Consider the following 23,297-nt stretch of genomic DNA (forward strand, 5'->3'; position numbering starts at 1 on the left):
GAAGGTTACTGCAAAATCCCCATTTCCTCCTGATCAGCTGGGACTCGGGAGGCAGAGAATAGATGGGGGCAGGGCCAGTCAGAGGTGGTATTTACTGATTTGCCAACTACTCAAAATTTCTGCTACTGGTTCTCCAGAACTGGTCAGAACCTGCTGAATACTGCCTCTGGTCCTCATTTTACCCACCTCGGAAGGATGGAAGACTTGAGCTGGTGAGATTTGAACTGCTGAACTGCAGCTAACAGTCAGCTGAAGAAGTCTGCAGTACTGCACTCTAACCACTGCGCCACGTCGGCTCTATTATATTTATTGATTTAGTTATTTTATTTTAATTTAACCATTTTTGTCAATGCTTTAACATTTCGTATCCTGTTTCTATTCATTCCTGTAGTATAGTTCATGGCATGTCACTCAAACAATATATGACATTGACAAAAAATTCTACACCTGTTTCTCATATGGATTTTTTTTCAAGAGACACTATTACAAACTCTTCACATATCAACTGTATGCACAATTAGATTGTGGGTCTTAACATTTATATCTGTTTTATATAAATTAATATATACATCAGCCACATACTTCACAAGGTACATATCAATAACTTCATCACACAAAACATTTTCAAAAGCCTTAATCATGCAGGTATTAGGCTAGCTTGCGTGATCTTTTTTTTCCAACCAACCATTGCTCTCACCATTTAACAATTGACAAAAAGGGTTTTGGGTGTATTCATATTCATTTTTGTATACGTTTCTCCTTCTGCAGTCATCCGTGTCTCTGCCTAATGTGAAAATTGTATCTCTCAAACTTTTAGGATATACAGAACTTGCATTTGGAAATCCATATATTGGGGCTTGCTTTTCCATATAGTGACAATGTTTTGTATATAAAATAGAATAGAGCTGGAAGGGTCCTTGGAGGTCTTCTAGTCCAGCCCCCTGCTCAAGCAGGAGAACCTCTACCATTTCAGACAAGTGACTGTCTAGTCTCTTCTTAAAAACCTCCAGTGATGGAGCGCTTACAATTTCTAAAGATATGCCTCTTCAGCTTGCCCTAAAAATTTTGAGAGGTGAAATATGACATGCCCATCTCTTGCAATTCCTCATACCTAGTTGGTGTGCTCATGTAACATTGTTGTGTACCATATGGCTCTCCCACTTCTAGATGTGAAGGATATTGCCGAATAATTAATGGATTTACCTGTTTAATTTTAACACTCCTCTAATTGGGCAAATAGTTTTTAATTGGCAGTTTATTGAAATATATCTATGCTGAACAAATAGATTTGCTTTAATCAAAGTATGCTTTGTATCTCACATAGCATACATCTACAGCCAGATAAATATGCATCTGCAATGTGTACCTTTCCCCATTTGATTGCTTCATGCCAAGGTTCCTTACTAGGCCAAGGTGTTTCAAAGGCAATGCAACCCTAGTCTACAGGCACAGCACACCATGTGCCTGTATTTCTCAACAACAGGTGCAGCTGCTCTCAAAGATAACAAATTGTCATTGCCAGCGGAGTGTGGAAATACCAGCTTTATCCTAACCCTCTACTCCAAATAAAATCAGATAATGTAGTTCTCTCTCCATCAAACTCAGTGGCCTATATAAATTCATCTAAAAGTTGTAGACTGCTATGTATACAAGGAGAGAGAAGTTGTTTTAAAAATGTCCTTTCAAGTTTATATCTCAGCCGCAAACTGTGCGTAGCACTTACTATGGCAGCAGGGATGCAGCACGATACATTTAAGGACATATCTTTGCCAACTTCAAACATACTTCATTTTAACTTGTGTTATTACCTATCATAGGCAGCATGCCAGTTGCTGGGAAGCTTGTGTGGGAGGATTGTTGGATGCTCCTGTCCAGCTTTTGGGCTTTCTGTAAGCAGCTGGTTAGCTATTATAAGAACACAGAACTAGAGACTGATCTGATCTGGCAGCATGTTTCTTCTTTTTCTGTTCATTTAATTATCCTTGTGGTTCATTGGTTACTTTCACCAAAGCAAGCACAAAACTATTCACCACCTATCAGCCATGGACACATTTCTAAAACCTATAGCTTAGTAATACCTTTATTAACCAAAATAATACAAAAGAGTCTGCAGACTTCCAACTTGTCCAAAATTCTTAATCAAGCATTACCATTTTTTTAAAAAAATAGAAAAGAATGGTGCTGCTAAGAAATAAGAACCAGAGTCCAAAAGTTGAACTAGATGTTTTGAAACTTAAGAGTCATTCATGAGATTTATAGTTTGAAATTATTGTAATGTGGTATTTGGGGATTTAATGCAAGGTGTTGTTCATATGAGATTATACCAAACCTTCATGGATACAGGAAATTGTCTAAAGAAAATTTATCCAAGCATAAAGTAGGGAAGAATAATGTGAATCAAGAACACTTGATCTTGCTAATCTTGTCAATTTTGCTTTCACATGATCATCCTTTTTTAATTCATACCCCCAACCCAGCATAACATATACATGGGTGATTCCATTAACATGGTTCATTCTAACATATAAAATATTCACAATAACTACATTCTACCAAGTCATGTTTCAGGAGCGTGAGGCTCCCAATAAATGTGTTATTTATTGATTCTAATAAATGGAGTAGTGCATGGGTTTCAATTCCAGATAAATCATTAGAACAAAATTTGTAGGCTGTTCTAGTAAAACAAGAACTTGTATATTGAACTAAGGAGCTGTGCAGTATTTCAGATCTAAAGGGGAAAAATGCTTAAGAATATCTTTATGGCAGTTTATTTGCCCAGGATCACGTGGCTTTCTTCTGAACCTACAGGGCAATCCTAAGAAAAATATATGTTTAACTTAAGAAGATTCCATCACTCGTGCAAGTACAATATGTTGGTATAATATTTCACGACTAGTAACAATCAAGGAGTGATGAGGTTTCCCATTAAATGGCTCTAGTCTAGTTTTCCGGTATCTTGACAAAAGTCCCTGTTCAGTTGCCTCTCAGCTATTGAGAAGTATGCCACAAAACAGTCACTTTGCTTCTGAAGAGCGCCAGCCATAGCAGCTGCCAGGACACAGAAAACTAGACCACAGCCATTCAGCCTCAAAGCTCATCATTACTTAACTTTGAAATATCTTTTTCCCTTCAAATATAAAGTAGCCTGGTAGGCTATAAACTTAAGCGTATGGTGACAGATGAGGCATCGTTATGTGTGAATCCCCAATTATCCTGTAGGAGGAACAATTCTCTCACAGAGATCCCTAACCCAAACACTGACCTGCTCTTCCTCAGCAACTGACTTGAAAGCCAGATTTAAAAAAAAACAAAAAACCACCCATAACCAGTGAAATGTAAAGGGAAGGGTCATGGGACACAGGCAAGGTAATTAATATGACATTAATAGAGAAAGCCAAGAGAAAGTCCTGGTTCATCGGAAGTGTCTACATTGCAGGCTTAAACCTGATTTAATGACCATTTCCATCTCTCCAGAAGTAGCGAGGTCAGGAAAGGCAGTGGAGTGGTAACCATTATTCTATCCAGTGCCATTAGGGAAGCAGCAGAGAAAACTGGCTGGCAGGATGCCACAGAATATATCACCCTGGACTGCATTTTCTACTATAGATAATGAGGTCATTGATGATATAGAGTACATGCATCTCCTTTTCTGTCAAGGCCAATAGCCACTTCTGCTCTCAACGGACACTAAGAATAATAATTCTGAAAATACTAGAAAAGTTTAATAAAAATCCTAAGCCTTCTCATCAAACTACAGCTCTCTGTTAGGAGAAAGCTGCCATTCAATAATATAATGCATCAACACAGACAGTTGGTCATTCTCAAAACACTGCCTGGTTCTTTGTTCAAGAAGGTAATCCAAAATTAGAGGTGCATTGGGTGTATGGTGATGCACAACAATCTGTTCCATTCTAGTGACATGGAATCACAGGAGGAGATTATGCACAACAATGCAGATAAATTGAAGGAATGATTTTCCTCCTTAATCCTTAGAGTTGAACATCACTATGTGGTTGTTGTTTTTTAAAGGAAATAAAAAGCATAACCTGTGCATAATGTGCATCATGTATGGCTAAGTACAGGGCTGAAATCCAGCAGGTTCTGATAGGTTCTGGAAAACCAGTAGCGGAAATGTTGAGTAATTCAGAGAACCGGCAAATACCACCTTTGGCTGGTCCCAGAGTGGGGTGGGAATGGAGATTTTGCAATATCCTTCCCGCAGGAGTGGGGATTTTGCAGTATCCTTCCCCTGGAGTGAAATGGGAATGGAGATTTTGCAGTATCCTTCCCCTGCCATGCCCACCAAGCCACACCCACCAAGCCACACCCACAGAACCAGTAGTAAAAAAAATTGGATTTCACCATTGGTTAAGTAGCTACCAGTATAGACAGGTATAGCTAAGAATGATCTACCATGCTCTGGGGGAGTTTAATGATCAGAATCTGGAGTCTAATTGCTGCTGAAGACAATGCTGGATTTAGGAAAGAAATTAGTTTGATTTCTTAAAATTATTCTTATGCCTTCTTGTGTTTATAAAGGGACAACAAACAAAAAAGATGCAGGATTCCTGGTAATTTGGAACCACTCTTAGCCTGATTGGCAATTTGTGCGGTGTTGATCTCACTTTTCAAAAGTATTTAGAGAACCTTCTTCCATAATATTTTCCAGCAGGATCGACCGGAATGGGAGTAAGAAGGCTCCTCTTGCTCTTTTTCTACTTATAAGAATATATGGTTTGAAATGACAACTATCGTTTTCTAAATAATTAAAATAGGTACGTGATAGTGAAAATACCTTGCTAAATATACTTTATCTGGAAGCAGGCACAAAGGTTTAAAAGCCATCTAGTGCTGAAAGAAAATGACTGTGAGGGCAAGAGGGGATCATATATCAACACTAGTGCAAACCCAATGCATGTCTAGTCAGAAGCAAATCCCATTAATCTGAATGGAACAGAAAGCTGAAGGGCAGCAATTTCTTGAAACCTTTTGACAGGATCCATTAATGACTAAGATCTATCTCACCAATTACTAACGGAATCAATCTTTCTCACTACATCCGTTGACAGATACCTGAACCCTCCTAAACACACACATATCTGATGTGATAATTTCAAACTCAGCGGTGAACAAATGGATGTAATAGCATTTTGAATCAGAATTTCCAATCCGGGGTGAAATCCAGCAGGTTCTGACAGGTTCTGGAGAACCGGTAATGGAAATTTTGAGTAGTTCGGAGAGCCGGCAAATGCCATCTCTGGCTGGCCCCAGAGTGGGGTGGGAATGGAGATTTTGCAGTTTCCTTCCCCTGCCACACCTACCAAGCCACACCTACCAAGCCACATTATGCCCACTAAGCCATACCCACAGAACTGGTAATAAAAATTTTTAGATTTCACCACTGTTCCAATCACTCTAAAAAACATAGAGGGGGATGTCAGCCGGAGCCTAGATTGGAAAAAAAGTTATTACAATGAAAACCTGCAAGATAGTGGTTCACAGTAGCACTGTATCAGAGTCACCAATCTAAGAAGAAGCTGCTGCTTTGGATTCAGCTTTAGCAAAAAAAGTCTCTTGCCTTCAAAAGAAAATTAAACAAAGCCCTTCCCTAAAAATATTTAAGACAGCATATCTTGACTAGGGGATGCTGGCTATCAAAAATTACAAACCTGGTCATTTTTTAGAATGATAAATTTTTGCTTCATTAGCAAAATTTGAGAGGGGAGAAGGCAGCCTCATTCCTTATACTGCTTGAAAGTAGAATTCTGCTTCTTTCCTTACTCTGAACTGATTCAAAACTCAGCTACAAATCAAAGGTAGTGAGTATTGAACATAAAAGTTTCATGCAAACCTATATGCACAACCATATTAATATTTATGAAAAAGTGTAATACCACCAGGAGGCTAAAATGTATTACAAATTAGCTAGAAGTCACTGAGATATTTAACTGGAGTATCAGAATTGTGCCTCTTAAAATTTCAAGGAAATCTCATTTAAATGCATAAGAAGAACTCTTATCGATGGGTCCAAAGGTGTATTAAATCCAAAATCTTATTGATTCAAGTTGCCAACCAAAAGCCTAAATGAAACCTATCAAATAGCAAAGATATATACTGCAAAGCAAAGTGTTGAAAATACTCTTTGTATATTTGTAAATGTATTGACCACTAGGGGCAATAGATATTGAGAAAAATTACATGTTTATTAACTTTTTCCTGATCTATACTTTGCATATTTCTCCCTAACATGCCTCTAATTGGTTAGGTTTTATCAATTCAACCCTCCTTCAGTTTTTTTTTCCTTGTATGTGTTATGCAGTTCAGATACTTATTTTCTCTCTGTTCATAAGGAGTTTAATACAGGCTCTTGGCTGTAGATAGACTTAAATAATATAGGCTTTCCTAACACTATGTACTTTCTTAAACAACATTTATATTTATTTTACTCTTACACACACCAGCCTCAAAATTTTATATAATAAAATTTATATTTCTAACTTTAGTGTTTCTCTCTCCATATATTCTTTCTACTGCACAAATCTGCTATCCAACAAATGGTTTTTCCTTTGAATCTGTATAGATACACCCTAGTTTATGAAGCTTCTTGAAATATCCCACAAATGATTCTTTTATTGTCCCTTCTTCCTCTTCCCATCTCTCATTCTCTTACTTTGCTTCATTTGTTTCAAACCATATTGACAGGAATTTGCCTTCTGCTTATTCTTTCTAAACTTAATAATGCATTCAGTAATTTATTATTTGTGGATTTCTGTGTTATCCATTATGGCTTTTTTTTTGTGGTTCCCTAATATTTTTGTATATTCAGGGCAGAAGCATCCTGACCCAGAGTGCATTTATTGCATTAATTCAAAGAACCTCCAGATGCTGTAAGGAGGTAGTGGTTTGATTATTTGTATTATTAAAAATTGAATAATTATCTGGATTTAATTTATACTCCATACATATTGTTTCCATATAGTTGTTTCATGGATAATCTGTCATGCTTCCCCCATCCTCCACCTTTTCCAGCATTTAAAAGAAAACATTTTGTTTTTTAAACATTCAAAAACATTGAAATTTCATTAGCAAGCTGGATGGAGTACTTAACTCTGCTCCCCATTACCATTATAGATACTATTAGTCTCAGAAGCCAAAGTCAACATGGCTATCAGTGAAGAATGCCTGAAGATGTAGTTCGGCAGTATATGAAGACTCACAGGTGACTCACCTTTAATGTGAAAAAGTATCTCAGATACATATGTGCCATTCACCTGAATGAGAGTCATTTTGGTCTAATGGTTAAGGCACTAAGCTAAAAACCGGGAGACTGTCAGTTCTAATCCTGCTGTATTCATGAAAGCCAGCTGGGTGATCCTGGATCGGACACACTCTCTCCCAACTCATCTCGCTGAGTTCTTGTGGGTAAAACAGGAGGAGGAAAAATATTAGTTATCTTCGCCACCTTGTGTTATTCAACAGTAAAGGCAAGATATAAATAAAATAACATTGTCCATCATTCAGTTAAGGAATAAGTAGACAATATACATTCATACAAATACTGAACTGCAACCTCCATCTTTATTTTTGATCATTTTCTTCTACTATTGTTGGTGACAGTAATACAAAACAACCACCTTTGCAAGGCCAGACATTGGCCTTCTTAGTGTTAGGACCTCAAGATCTTACGTTCAGACAAAACTCAGGTTAAAAGGACCTTCCTTTGTCTTTCCTTCACAGGTAATGTGCAGGTTCAGAATCACACAAAGATTATGAGAGTTGAAGCAGACAGGGAGATGTTAAACCAATCTTCCCTTGCTACTGTCTAGAAAAGACTAGGAGTTTTGAAGAGACATAACATAACATCAGAGTTGGAAGGGACCTTGGAGGCCTTCTAGTCCAACCCCCTGCCCAGGCAGGAAACCCTACACCATCTCAGTCAGATGGTTATCCAACATTTTCTTAAAAATTTCCAGTGTTGGAGCATTCACAACTTCTGAAGGCAAGTTGTTCCACTTATTAATTGTTCTAACTGTCAGGAAATTTCTCCTTAGTTCTAAGTTGCTTCTTTCTTTGATCAGTTTCCACCCATTGCTTCTTGTTCTACCCTCAGGTGCTTTGGAGAACAGCCCGACTCCCTCTTCTTTGTGGCATCCCCTGAGATATTGGAACACAGCTTTTGCCTTTGCCATCCCAGCTTGCAGTGCAACGTCAGAAGCCTGTTGCATTGTTTTAAAAGGATGCATATTAAGATGCCATGTCATGTAGTTTTTAGAAGATCATTGAATCCCAAGATCCCTATATATCTATCAAAGGCCAGGGGAATCAGGGAGATCCAGGCAGTTGAAATGAGTATAAAGATTTATTGCAAGCTTAAACGCGCTACAAGAATCTGAACTAGTAATGATCCAAGCAAATTGGATGATCAACGCCTGGAATGCTCTACCAGATGCCATTGTTACAGCCTCAAACCCTCACAGCTTCAGTCTCAAACTGTCTACCGTGGACCTCACCCCATTCTTAAGAGGTCCATAAAGGGGGCGTGCATAAGCACACCAGCGTGCCTACCGTCCCTGTCTTACTGTTCCCATTTATCTTCCTTTGTTCATGTTTATGTTCATACCTATACTTGTTACTTTGTACATGTTTGACAAAATAAATAAATAAATAAATAAATAGTAGAGAAGAGTCACAGGAATTCAAGGAGGGCTGCGCTTAGATCTCCTGTGGGCAAGAAGGAACTCATGACTAATGATGTGCTTGACCCCTCCCTCAAGCTCAGCCTGGTCATTACCTACAATATCAGGATTTCTCAACCATGGTTGCTTGACCAAGGGAAACCCTGGGCCTCTGGTGGCTTATAGGCCTCTGGTGGCTCAACAGACTAATGCAGTCTTTTATTAACATAGCTGCTTGCAATTACTGCAAGTTCAAGTCCCACCAGGCCCAAGGTTGACTCAGCCTTCCATCCTTTATAAGGTAGGTAAAATGAGGAACCAGATTGTTGGGGGCAATAAAAGTTGACTTTGTATATAATATACAAATGGATGAGACTATTGCTTAACACAATGTAAGCCGCCCCGAGTCTTCAGAGAAGGGCAGGATATAAATTCAAATTAAAAAAAACAAAAAAAACCCTTCTTTATATTATTACAGATTGCTCCAGGAGAGCGACCTAGGATAAACTTATATAGATAAACAATGAAGCAACAAAAAACTGCACGTTCCTAAAACAAAGTATGAATTCAATGGCTTTTTAATTCTGGAACACCAGTAGTATAGCATTGGAATTGGCTGTGTGCATCGGACTGCAAATAGCCAAGGACGTAGGGAAGAATGCTTCCCCTCAGCATATTTAGGAAAACTCAGCATATTTAGGAATTCCAAAGGACAAACTGCAAGAACACAGTTAAAGTGACCTAACTACGATCACAAAAAGATTGGACATAGTTCTGTTACTCACATCTCAGCATTTTTTTTTTAATTTAAGGAAAGCTTTGTTTTTCCCCCTACTACTAAGATTCAAAGAAATTGTCTCCATTTTTCTCCAGTGTGGGCTTCTGGATAGTGTTAAAAACCAGCAATTTCCCCAGTACCTTCTGTTCTCTCCTCCCTGCCACGTTTCCTTCTTATACTTCCCCAGCCTTTTCTGTTTGCTTCTCTGTTCTCAGTTTCTTCTGCCAAGTTGTGGGAAGCACACCAAATTTGGCACCAGCGAGTTCTCCGACTCCCTAATCTAAATAAATGGAAACAATTTGTCCACTCCAGAGCCTGGTGTAAAGCGCTATCCAGCTTTTCCTCCAATAACTTGAAAGGCTACAGTAAACTTGCTGACCTTGCAATTCTTCTCTCAGGGAAAAGCAAAACTGATTTTCTTTGATCCTTCGTTCCCCCAATATTTAACCAGAAGTGGGGCCTTCACATTTCTTAGAAACCCCTCTCCCCAGTTTCTAGTTAAACTCTGATTGTCAGCCAATCAATTTTTTTCTCACCTTCTTTAATTGCCAGAACAAAAGAGAACAAAGCCAAAATAAATAAAAGTCGACCCACTGTTCCCTGCAGCTGGCAAGAGACCTTGTACATCCAGAAGCAGCCTAACAAATGCACTGCTTTCAAATCAAGGGGCAGAACAGCCAAAACCAGCCAAGTTATATTTTATTATCTAAACCAGATACAAAACATCCCACAAAGTGTCCCATCCCATGCAGCAAATATATTAAATGACCAACACTGTTTTTGAAAAGTAACTGTGTGCAGGATTCCTATATGATTCCTATTTTCTGTTCAGTGGGTTTCTATGGGGCTATATTCTAGGGTTCCTCTGAAACAACTCTATGTTCCTTGATCTTTCAACCACCAACAGAAAGCCAGACAGACCAGAACAAAGTTCACATTTTTGCTTATTATTTCTAGAATAGAATAGAAATTTTTTTGGCCAACTGTGATTGGACACACAAGGAATTTGTTTTGGTGCATATGCTCTCAGTGTACGTAAAAAAAGATACCTTCATCAAGGTACAGCACTTACAACACTTAATGATAGTCATAGGGTACAAATTTAACACTTAATGATGATTCTACATTGTAATGGGAATCCTTAGAGTTAGGATTGGAGGGGAGAAATACCTAAATTGGTGCACATCTGAAGCTTATGTAGGTGGTTTTCAATTTATGACCATAATGGAGCGTGCCCATTACACTAACAAGTCACAATGGTCATAAAGCAGGTTGTGCTTCTGGTCCAATTTTATGACCATTTTTGCAGTGATCATTAAGTGACTCCCTTGTTCTTTATTGGAAGTTGCCAAAACTTGGAAGTAAATGATTTTGGCAAAAATGATATAAATCATGGTCACTGCAAATAGCCATAAATAGCCGACAACTGTATTTATTTATTTCCCTTCTGTGAGTGGTCTGCTTACAGAAAGCCAGGGCAGAAAAAGAGCATCAAACAATAAAGACGGGAACAAGGAATATTTCTGTGGCTTCAACAGCCAAGAATTCTCTCAATTAAAATACTTCTTTGTATATCACTCCCATCCAACCATTGACCACTGGGACTATATAAAACCATCAGGATAAAATCTGGCATAAGGAAAAGGCAGTACAGGAAAAGGATGAAAATGTATCAGTAAGCAACAGAATATTCAATTCAGCAGTGTATATTGGAACCCAAAGGATATATGGGGGAAGGGCAAAGATCCCAGTGGGAAAGTTTATGCATTCCCCTTGCTCTTCTAAGATAGGTTTCTCAACCTTGACAACTCAAAGTTGTGTAGATTTCAATTCCCAGAATTCCACAGCTGGTTGGCTATAAAATTTTGTCCATATGAAGTCCATATGTCTTCAAGTTGCCAAGGTTGGGAAACATTGCTCTAATCAGAGCAGAAACAGGCCCCCATAATGCCATTTCATAAGGCCAAAGTCAACTGTTAGCTTTGTCTCTCCACCCACAGCTGAGGCTGCTTAAAACCATCTTTAGATATTCTGCTTTTAAAGTAGACTTTTCTTCTTCTCCCATTAGTTGTGTAGCTCTCTGAAGGTCAATTTAAACCTAGACTAGCTGGAGTTTGCCAGCTGTGGATGGTGGTTCTGCCCCCAATGTAGCATTACAAATTGTCCAAAGCTTCAGATGACGAATTCTTTTTCATGGGAGATTTTTTTTTCTTTTTAGGGGTAGCAGCACATTTTATCTACTGCTATCCCATTTTGCCTATTCCGTAGGTGACTTATGGATGTTGCCAATTGTAGCACATTTTGCTACAATTGGGCATACTCTTCTGCCAGGACAAGGACTGATAGGTAACATTTTAGGAGGACTGATTAGCTGGACTCTTATGTTGCCTATTGGGTAGGATATTTTGGTTTTATGGGGGAGATTTATATTTTTCTCTTAACTAAGCCTACTTCAGAATGTACAATATAATTCTCATGTGGCTCTCTCTGCTCAGATTGGTTGGATTTCAGCATCTGAGACACCAAGAATTTGGGGGATCTGCAAGAAATAGATGGTAAGGCCATGCAGCCCAGGGCTTCAAACTTGCCCATTGTTGATATGGGCACCAGAATAAATGGTTATCCTTTTCCCCGCCTTGTGTCCATAAATGCATCTGGATATCTGTCCTATCATCTCTGAACATCATCCATGTGGTTAAGGATTGGAAAAGTTAGGGGTCCTTGGTGCTCTCTGAGCTTGCTTTCTTGCCAAACTAGCAGAGGTGAAATCCAGCAGGTTCTGACAGGTTCTGGAGAACCGGTAGCAGAAATTTTGAGCAGTTCAGAGAACCGGTAGTGAAAATTTTGAGTAGTTTGGAGAACCGGCAAATACCACAGAGTGGGGTGGGAATGGGGATTTTGCAATATCTTTCCCCCAGGAGTTGGGAAGAAATGGGGATTTTGCAGTATCCTTCCTCCGCCACACCCACCAAGCCACACCCACAGAACTGGTAAAAAAAAATTGGATTTCATCATTGCAAACTAGGCATCATCATCATTGTCATCTGATGTTAATTTGGGCAATGAAACGTCTGCAAGAAAACAACCAAGCTCAAGAGAGCACCAAGGATCCCTGACATACAAATGGTGCCCTTTATTGATTAGAAAAGTTGTCTAGAGCATCAGGTGGCAAATAGACACCTCAGTCTAGCATTTTTCCTCCCTCCCTCACTCAATTTGCTAATAATTTCTAATTGCTAATAATTGGCATTACAACAACCATTTGCTCCGTTGGTTGCACCCAGCCACAACTGCAATCCTGTTCTCCGCTACCTGGGACCAGTTAACTACGAGGAGTCATTCTTTTTCTTGGACTAAGAGCTCTTGGTAAGCGCCTCTTATTCGGGTTCCGGCGCTGAGCAAGCGCAGATGGGCCAGGCCGGGAGAAAGTTGCGGATGGTGGGGAGAAGAGAGAAAGAGAAAACGGCTCCTATCGCCGAGGAAAGAGTTAACGGCGCTCGAAACCTAACACCCTGCGGAGCCCGAAGAGGGGAGAAAAGGGAAGGGAGCGTGAAGAAGGGATAAGAGTCTCTCCGGCGGGCTCGGTGGTTGGAGGCGCCTTTGTGCCAGCAAGAAGCTGTTAAAGAAACCCCAGGCGAGCTTCGCGAGCAGAGGTCACCCGATGCGCAGGAGGGACTGAGCAGCGAGCGGAGGAAAGAGAAACGGCTTGCGCTAAGGGACCTGCGGCGACGCGCATCTTCACTGGGGTGAGCCTCCCGGTTGTTGCACTGAGTTAGGTTGCACTGAGTTAGGCGGCCCGCGGGCGCCAGTCCTCCCTGCAGATTGCAATCCTCTTCCTCTTCCTTCCCCTCCCGATTTTGCCTCCTCGCCAGTAATCAAATGGCAGTGATCAAATGCACCCGGCTTCGGCGTCCCTTCTAACCTCCCCCGTCGCGATGCTGCATATCCGCCAAATATTGTCTCTTCCCACCCTCCCCTTCGGTAAACCCGCGTAGCTCTGCTTTCCGGAGCGCTCGCTGACTTTTCCCAGAGTGAAGAAAGGGTTGTTATTATTATGGCTTCATCCCAGGACCGAAAGCAACTTTTTAAGCGCCTCAGAAGCGTCGCCTTTTTAAAAAAGGGACGATTAGGTTAACAGTTAACTTCCAGCATCCCTACACAAGCACATAACAACCAACGTGGCGACGTAAAATAAGGGCAAATTTATCCACTGGCATTTTATTTGGGTTCTTCCCATTGTGCATCTCTGGGAACTGAATCCAAACTGGTTTAGATGTCATACGTGGGATTCTCCTCAGGCACATTCTGCTTGGTGGGGCGGGGTGGTGGTGGAGTGCTTGGATAGTGGCCCCAGAATGAAAGCAGAAAAATTGAGATGAGTGAACTTCAAACTCCCAAAATTCCCCAGCATGGAGAATTCTGGGAATTGAAGCCCTCATTTCTTAAAGCAGAGCTCTTCAAACTTGGCAGCTTTAAGATTTGTGGATTTCAACTCCCAGAATTCTCCAGTCAGCATAGCTGACTGGAGAATTCTGGGAGTTGAAGTCCACAAGTCTTAAAGCTGCCAAGTTTGAAGACCTCTGTCTTAAAGCATGTAGGTTGGGGACTTCCAGGAATTAGTGCATCTTAAATCGTGTTGGGGAAATTTGGAAGTTGGTCTACACATTTTTTTTAAGTTACTGGGGTTGGGAAGTATTGCAGTAGACTTTAAAGAGACATAACCTTGGGAATGATATTGGGAAGAGCAACGATGTCCAATAGATAAAGATATGCAAAAAATAACAATAATAAAATTTTGTGAAATGTTAGTAGGCCAGGAGTTCCTGTAGAACATAGCAGACAGCCTAATTGTGAAATCAAATTCCAGCCACCAGAGCAGTGAGGAAAGTGAGCCCATGGGAGACCTGTCTCTACTTTTGCAGCAACACATTCCCTAAGCATCATTCAAAACCATCTCCCCTATGAAAATTGAAATGCAGACAGGAGATAGGAGGTATTACATTATTGCAAAAGGGAAAATCAAATCCTTTGATATCAAAATGCCTCAGCCCAACATCAGCAGTGGGCTGCAGCAAGATGAAGGTCCGAGTATAGGGAAATAGCAATAGCACTTATACTTATATACTACTTCATAGTGCTTTACTGCCTCTCTAAGTGGTTTGCAGAGTTGGCAAACTACCCCCAACAATCTGGGTTCTCATTTTACCGACCTCAGAAGGATGGAAGGCTGAGCCAATCTTGAGCCTGGTGAGGATCGAACTCCTGGCAGTGGGCAGAGTTAACCTGCAATTCTGCATTCTAATTACTGCACCACCATGGCTCTATTAGGCTCCCAAACTATAAGTGATTATCCAAATGCAACAAGATAGCCACATGGATAATCCCTATTTGAAAAATTACAATAAACTGCATCCATTAGTACGTAAGCAGTTTACCATAGAGATAATCTGAGGAGAAATCACTCCAAATAAGTTTTTGCTCTATTTCAAAATACTTTTAACATTTATAACTTAAATTTATCATAATGTCAATTTAAAGAATGACATTGATTTAAGGAGAGGGAATGTTGTTGTTTAAGGACATTAGGGCAACTATTTCCCCATCTTCTCTTCACCAGTAATCAATATTTTAGTTTCTTCCCATTCAGTTGTTTCATCTAGGAGTTCCTTCCAAGGACAGTTACTTTCACAAAAGCACTGAAAAAAATGTAGCAGGGCTTAAGTCATCAAAGTGAAGAGATTGAAATCTAGATATTATCATGGCTTTAATTAAAGTACAGGTTAAAGTGAGGGTAAAGGACAGTGAAACAAGTTAATTATTTAAGGGCAGCCTTAATTAAAAACTGTTGATGGGAACTAGGGGGCAGCAACACCAAGGTGATCTTGGCTGATCTTAGAAAGGCAGGACCTGATCAATACTTGGAAAAAGAGACTAACTCTCTAGGGTTGAAGGCTACCCTGGGCAAACCAAAAGGAAAAAAACAATCCAATCCAATCCTTGAAGAAGGTTGTAGCAATCTTCTTTCATAATATCAAGAAAAATATATGGAAATGGCCACACATTTTACTAGGAATTGAGCTCAATTCAGGGATTGCTTACTTTAAAAAAAACTATAGCTAAAAATGATAATGGCTCATTTTATGGATTTCTGTAGCTAAACTATTTACAGACAGTCAGTTGTAAGGCCAAAACAATGTATTATTTTCTTCTGTTCAATTGCATCCAGTTTTTTGAGACTGCCTCAACAAGCTAGATATGGCAAGGAAAATCAGGAGGCTTTGCAAAAATAATAGAAAAGGATTTTTACAGTACTGGATCTTTGGTGTAAATGCTAGAGATATTTTTACCAATGAAGTTTTTTTTTCATCTTACATTTCTATTTCCATTCATAGATACTCTACATAGAAGGAAAAAACACCCATTCTATAGGGATCAGTTTTACAGTCAGCTGCATTTAGTATAAGAAATAACATAGATCACCTTGCAATCTGTATTGTACAACTGAGAACTAAACCTTTTCCCTTCCATCACAGCATCAATTAATAACTTGTAAAGAAAGGAGGCAGAAATATCTGTACAAAAGGAATGTATTTGCTCTTTATTTCGTCCCAAACTAAGTTCCAAGAATAATACATTTATTAAAGTACAAGTAGTCCCTAACTTATGACCATAGTTGGGACCAAAATTTTGATCACTAAGAAATGAAGTTGTTAAGCAAATTATCACATGACTGGATCCAATTCTACTATCATTTTTACTGTGGTCATTAAGCAAATCACATGGCTGTTAAGTGAATCAAATGATTGTTAAGTAAATCTGGCTTCCCACTTGTCAGAAGCCAGCAAGGAAGTTCACAAATCACAGTGATGTGACCATTTAAAATATATTAATAATTTAAAATATGAATTGATTGCCAAGCACCCAGATTGTAATCATGTAACCAAGGGGATGGTGCGATAGTCATAACTTTAAGGACAGGTCATAAGTCACTTTTCCTGAGACCAATGTAAGTTTGAACTATCATTAAATGAATGGCTGTAAGTTGTGGACTACCTGTACAACATTTTGAACTTATAGATGCTTTGAGTGTTATCCTAAGGGAGCATTATTAGTGGCTGGAAAGTAAGAACAATAAGAAGGATGATCAGAGGGAAATCTCACAAAGTGTTTTTCAAAGGGCAACTGGATTTTGTTTTTTGCTTGTTTCGCTTCTCATCCAAGAAGCTTCTTCAGTTCTGAACAGAGTCAAAACTGAATAAGCGTCATGGATGAGAAGCAAAATGTCTTCCTCCAGGAAAAAACAAAAGTCCAGTTGCCTTTTGAAAAAGCACCTTTGAGACAATCATGACCGAGATACGACTGAGAATCACCATAGATAATCAGAGGGAAATGAAATGTAAAAAGTTCAGCCAGGGCATGTTACTTATAGAGATATTAGCCATTAACAGAATAGTTGTTTGGTGTGGCACAAAACATTTTCCCCTTGATTGGCATACTGTAGTGGGATAATGACTATATCTCATGTGTTAAACAAAGATAAATATCAGAGCTAATAGATTTTAAGTTGGCGGCTTTGGGATGACGTTGGTCACTGTAAAACTTGAATGGCTAGGGGGGATTCTGCCTGCTTGCTTGCCTTTCTTATTTCTGAACAGTTCTCATAGAAAAAGTGGTCCCATTCTGGTGTCCTGTCCTTTTCACTGGTTTTTTTTTTCCCCTTGCAGTTCACAATGAAAGCCCTCCAAATCAGCATGCCCCTGGCTTTTCTTGTGCTCCCATTCTTTGTGCTTGGGGCTCCCGGTGAGGAGCTTGGTCGGCAAGAAGTCCCCACCAACTTGAATGGTTGCAAGAGATGTTGTGATTCTCTAGATGTCCCTGGGTCCTCCGAAGCCAGTCTTGGTACAGACAGACCTCAAGCTTTGCCATTCGTAATGCCAGAAGTTCGTCCATATATCAATATCACAATTCTGAAAGGTAAGCTATTATCATCTGCTACGTTCTGACTCATTCTACATTCTCATTGTTTCCTCCTCATTTCATCTCTTTACCTAAATCAAATTGGAAACATCCCTGGCAGGATCTTGTGATTTGTTTGTTTGCCTTAATAAATCGTCATGCATATTATTGTGCTAAATACATGTGCATCATCTTTCCCAAGCCAATAACTGTCAACCATCATGGAAATGTTTATTTAGGGAAAGAATAATTGACCACATTAAACCTTTAGTCATCTATCCCTCGGCTGTACTGGCCAAACATGTTGGGAAATTAGTCCAAAACATCTGGAGTGACAAGTTGGAAAATTCTGCTATAAAGTCTCATTTGGTTAAAAAGTCAGTTAGCAGTTAGCACAGGTGAGGACCAAAACATGCCATTTCTTCAGGCAAAATTAAAGCACATTTAATACAGATAAAACAGAGGCCTGTTAAATACAGGTTAAACTTAAAATTCTTCTCCATCTGGGTCATTCAAGCATCTCCTTAGGGCAGGATCTGTTACCCCATGTTCTATCATATCCTGCATCACCCCCGATGTTCCACCTCCCTTTCTTGAATTTTGTAGTGTCCTTTAATTATGGTTGCTAGAGATGCTACACATGCATGAAAATACATTGTAAGGCAGGATTTTGAAACCACCCATAAGCAATGGTTGTCTTCCACAGCTTTCTTTCCTGTCCTCCTTTCCACAGGAGAAAAAGGAGATCAAGGAGAGTCTGGAGTTCCTGGGAAATGGGGCAAAGAGGGACCCCCTGGTGATCGGGGACCCCAGGGTCCAAAGGGCAGCAAGGGACAAATGGGGGCACCTGGAGATCCCTGCAAGCACCAGTATGCAGCTTTCTCAGTGGGCCGGAAGAAGGCTCTCCACAGTAATGAAGGCTACCAGGCTTTGATCTTTGACACTGTCTTTGTGAACCTCTATAGCCACTTTGACATGTTTAAGGGTAAGTTCTACTGCTATGTGGCTGGCCTGTATTTTTTCAGTCTCAATGTCCACACCTGGAATTTCAAGGAGACCTACATGCACGTCATGCGGAATGACCAAGAGGAAGTCATTCTCTATGCTCAACCCAGTGACCGCAGCATCATGCAAAGCCAGAGTTTAATGCTGGAGCTACGGGAGAACGATGAGGTTTGGGTGCGTCTGTACAAGCGACAGCGTGACAACGCCATCTACAGTGACGATGTGGATATCTACATCACTTTCAGTGGTTATTTGATCAAGCCCAGTCTTGAATAGCTGTTTTCCTCCAAAGCACAAATTCAACCTCTAAACATCCTCTTGATTTCCTGCGAACGTCTGCAAATAATACAGAAAATGACCAAAAAATCTGAAAAAAAGAGAGAGCACTGAAGAAACTCTTTTTTTCTTTTGAGAATGCTATCTGAAAAAAAAATATTAATGGGTCAAAAAAACTCCAGAAATTTGCTGATTTATGTGTCCTTCTCAAGACTGGATGTGATTGTAAGTATGGACTGGAAACCCTAAGCAGTCTCGTGAAATTTCTGTACCTGCTAACTCAGAATCATTTGGTAAACATCTTTGTTTGGACATAACATTTCCTAAGCAGAATGTTCTGAATTAGATTGTTTACATGAGCTAAACTCTCTGAGGTATCTCAAGCGAGCTAAGTTACGGTATCTTATCTACAAATCTACAAACCAAATGTAGGTCAGCCAAAATATGTTATTTTGGCATTTCAAGTGCCTGACAGCCCCTCTTCTTTTTGCTAAGAATTCTTGGTGGGAAAACCTTATATGACTGATAGTTGCCATCACCTTCACAAAATTTACCTTTGTAAATGTTCTATATGGTTGGCAAATGTAACTGTGATCTGTGCATCTGTCTAATGGACATGTAATACACTGTATAACACTGTAGGGATCGCTTCCGTCACTAAACATATGCAGGGTTAGGATTTAGCCCTGGTGGCAAAAGAGTAAAAATAATGCTTCCAATTTATCCCCCAAATCAGAAGATTCCTAAAGAGGTTCCATGCTAGGTGCCTAAAATTATATTGTAATTGATTGAATCGCAACAAATCTATAAATGTATTACAACAGGATCCATTTTCCTTCAGCCGACCTAGATTGCTGTTACAGATTTTCCCATAGGCAGATCACACAAAGGGCAAGGAGGGCAACATAAGTGGGTTTTCCTTCAATATCACCTATGGCCCGTGATAGAATTAGTGATTGGAGCTGGGCAGGGCTTCAGATTCTAAGGGATAAATTCTCTGAAGAATATCTACATAGCACCTGGCAGTAACTTGTTAAAGGTAAGAGATCTATTCCAGAGATCATGCTGCAACTGCATTTCTAGGAAAAGATGTAGATATTTAAGATATTTCCAACATGTGCTATATGGTGCTCCCCATGCCCCAAAGCAGGGATCTCCAACCTTGGCAACTTTAAGCCTGGTGGACTTCAACTCCCAGAGTTGAAATCCACCAGGCTTAAAGTTGCCAAGGTTGGGGACCCCTGCCCCAAAGTATCTTTCCCCTTGAAGCCTAAGATGCTATGAAGCCGCTACTGGTTAGCTGGATAAACTATTAATTGTAAGAGCAAAGGATCCCAAGGAATTATAAGCAAAAGAAAGATACAAGTGGCTTGCATATTAGCTTCTCTCATTGAGGGCAGGAAGTGCCATTTCTACATATGGAGACAGGCTGGCATTCTCTTGCTAAAGCTACAAAAGAAATAGGATACTCTGAGGATGGAAAAACATGAAGGAAAGAAAGTTTCTAGAGGGAGCTTTTACCTTTTGATTCTCACATGTGAGATCTGCAATAAAATATGGCAAAATGCGTACTCGTTCAAAATCCAGCATACCCTCTTCCAAGAAAGAACATTTTATTCTACTTCTTCCTTAGTTTTCCATTCCCCTGCTCTCCCAAGAGTCACCATCAAATAGGTACAAAATAGGCTGTTTGGGAAATGGAACGTTTGGAAGAATCATCCATGCAGTCATTCAGAGAATGGTCTGAAACTTAACCTTCCAACCAAAAATGTCTCTTATCACAACAGGATAAATCACACTTGTTCAAGGGGATATAAAGGCACATTTCTTTTCCTATCAATCCCAGTTTCCATTCTGCCATTAAGTATAAGTTAGATGACACACACACACCCTTATATTCCCCAAATCACTGCTTATCTGTTAAATGTGAATTATAGTGCTGACCTACCTTGGAGAGTTGTGGTGAGGATGCTATCGATCATCTTCTACCAACCAGGTACCTTGCAGATAAGGCAGGATTACAACCTCCAATGCATCTCCTTCTGGAGATGCCAGTTTGGGGAAGATTACTTTAAGTAAAGCACTGAGCACTTCCTAAAATCTGACTTAGATGCTAAAGAATTTCTATTACAATGCACTGCATTTTTTGTCTATAGATGGGGAAGATACACAGACCCTGCTATATGCATTTGCTGACTATTCCACTCACAGGTAACTTAACTAATTGCAAACCAAGAGGCTTCTCAGTTTATTTTTTTTAAAAAAAGGAAATGGACAGGACATGCATTTTTTTTTATTTTGACCCAGTGGGTAACCTTGTAAGGCAGGCTATGGGAAGTATCGGCATGCCTGTTTCTGTAATACAGGGAAAGCTGTAGCTGATTGCATAACAATCTGAATTCCTTCTCTCTGCAAAGTAGTAGTTTAGAAACCAGCTGTTGGCTATATGCAACACATGGCGTCTCTGTGTCTCCAGAGGGAACAACCAGAATTTCTAGTACTGAATTGCTTCCAGATGTGAGAATTGAACTCTTTGAGCCTTTGCCTCCATTCCTGTCTCAGCAGAACTCCCTCAAGTGCTTCTATGGGGAAGCAGTGTCTAATGTTACAAGGACAAAGTTTGTGTATAGTTGTTATGAGGCTCCAGGCCTACTTTTTGGTGCTATATAAAACCTTCATCATTCTTGGTGCTAAAGAGACCTTTTTGATGCAAAATTTGAAAAATATTTTGAATTTGCTGGGAGATACGCTGGGGATAACATAAAACAGGAAGGCCTATGGAATATATGGTGCTTTGTGGAAATCATCAAACAATGGTTTGTGTGTATATGTGTGTATCTTTTAAATATTAAAACTTCTTGATTGCACTTTGAGTTGTCCTTTTCTTTGTTCCTATGACAAAGATTTTCTATTACAAGATTTTAGCATCCTTAGGAAGAGTACAAATATCACTTCTGGTGGAAATATTTCTAAAATATAGATAAACCAGCACGCAGACTGATGGGAGATAGCCATTACACATACTGTGAAAAGCGTGTTTTTTGGCATGAGGAAAATGAGAATAATAAACAGTTTCCATTTGTCGTCAAACACCCCAAGGAAACCCCTTTTTGTGCACTGGCCTACCTTGCAGAAACTGAAAAGATGGAAAAGAGGACAATATAATTTGATTACCAGTTACTAAGAGTTATCTAGTTGGAAGCATCCTCAAATGTGGCTTGCTTTACCCAAGGCTCTGATCATGTGTAAAAATCTCTTTAAGTATTTGCCCTTTGGTAGTGTCAAGTGTCTACAAAAGGGGTGAAAAGGGATACAAAGGGAGAAATAAGTCCCTGAATGTTCCCACAACTACACACAGATGTAGTAAATTTGTGGTGAATTGGTATTTTGATTAGGAAAACTATTGGAAAAAAATCTAGTTTATGATTTTGTGTAGATTTTTTTTCCTCATAGTAGTAGTAGTAAAATGATAGTGTTCAGATATGCTCGGTTTTTGAGCACTTGTGCTCAAATTCAGCTACTGACCATTTGTGGGAAAGTCCTGAAAACACTGTCCTTAAATAAGATGCATGGAGAATCAGTGTTCTCTGTACTGCTTGTAAGTGCTGAAAAATATTCATCCCTTCACAGGTTGTAGGATGAAAATTTACTGAAAATTGGAGCTTTTATGTGAAAATGCAATGAATGTCCCACTTTCCTTTTCTTCAGCACATATTGAAATGAATATGCCTTTTCTAGGATTTTAACAAATCTCACTCCAAATTTATTGAAATTTATTGTCATGTACAACTCATATGTTATATTAAGACTTACAATCAATGTATTAAATGTAAGAAAATAAAAGATTATGAAAACATGCTTCATTTTAAAAAGCTTTTTCTTTCTTTTTTAGAAAACCAAAATAGTCATAGGTTCCAGCTAAGAGTTGTGCTTTGTGTGAAATCAGATATGCTACTGGCAATCCTATTTTGTATGAATATTTCTTCTTTTTACCTATATAAAATAGGTAGAATAGAAGGTCTGATTTTAGCATCAAATATACATGCCTTTACTTGACTTGACTCCTTGACTTGACTGCCTGGAGGAATCCCTGCAGTATTTTTAGCAAGATTTCAGAATTAGTTTGCCATTACCTGTTTCCTAGGATTGACAGAGCAGTTGGCCCAAACTGGCTTTTCCCTTTCTCCCTCCCCCCTCTCTCCCACCAGAGTCTTGTAATTGAGGTGGCATTGTAAATGTATAAAATAAATGATATGGGATGGGATAAGATAATAGGTCAGTTCAACTGTCTTCAACATTCAAGAAGCTGAGCGTGTTATTTATGCAGGATGTCTTGACAAAATGTGTCTGGTGGTAGTATTTTGGCCCTAAATATTGTGTGGTTTCCTCTTACCTACAAGTTTTCATCTGATAAAATTCTACATACACAGAAGTAGCTTTTGAAAAAAAATGCTTCTTGGAACAGAGATGGTTGGGTTTTTACACTTAATATAGGCCAACCACGGCTATCTCAAGAACAGTCTGGACTGGCTGTCTTCTTCAAGTTACTTCATCCATCACTTCTAATAAGTCTGTTAGAAGATGGCGAGATCAGGGATCAGATGGAG

The 23,297-nt window shown here is 39.4% G+C and overlaps 1 protein-coding gene across 2 annotated transcripts; it reads left to right on the forward strand.

Annotated features, from left to right (window-relative positions):
• Positions 1–12,620: 12,620 nt before the first annotated feature.
• Positions 12,621–22,903, forward strand: C1QTNF6 (C1q and TNF related 6). Of its 2 annotated transcripts, none has more exons than XM_058191455.1 (3): positions 12,621–13,199; positions 17,178–17,427; positions 18,116–22,903. In XM_058191455.1, exons 2-3 carry the CDS (start codon positions 17,184–17,186, stop codon positions 18,688–18,690), a joined length of 819 nt encoding a protein of 272 aa, XP_058047438.1. In that variant the 5' UTR covers positions 12,621–13,199; positions 17,178–17,183; the 3' UTR covers positions 18,691–22,903. The 2 variants fall into 2 exon arrangements, with proteins under 2 accessions (XP_058047438.1, XP_058047439.1); XM_058191456.1 differs by having other exon boundaries at positions 12,625–13,199; positions 18,143–22,901.
• Positions 22,904–23,297: the final 394 nt, after the last annotated feature.

The sequence above is a fragment of the Ahaetulla prasina genome, chromosome 7 (assembly GCF_028640845.1).
Source record: "Ahaetulla prasina isolate Xishuangbanna chromosome 7, ASM2864084v1, whole genome shotgun sequence".
Lineage (NCBI taxonomy): Eukaryota > Metazoa > Chordata > Lepidosauria > Squamata > Colubridae > Ahaetulla > Ahaetulla prasina.

Bases quoted from the DNA above. Each gene is read 5' to 3' on its own strand.
- C1QTNF6 (XM_058191455.1), top strand. From the start codon at position 17,184: ATGAAAGCCCTCCAAATCAGCATGCCCCTGGCTTTTCTTGTGCTCCCA. The intron at 17,428-18,115 runs GTAAGCTATTAT...TGTCTTCCACAG, and splicing joins CAATATCACAATTCTGAAAG to CTTTCTTTCCTGTCCTCCTT.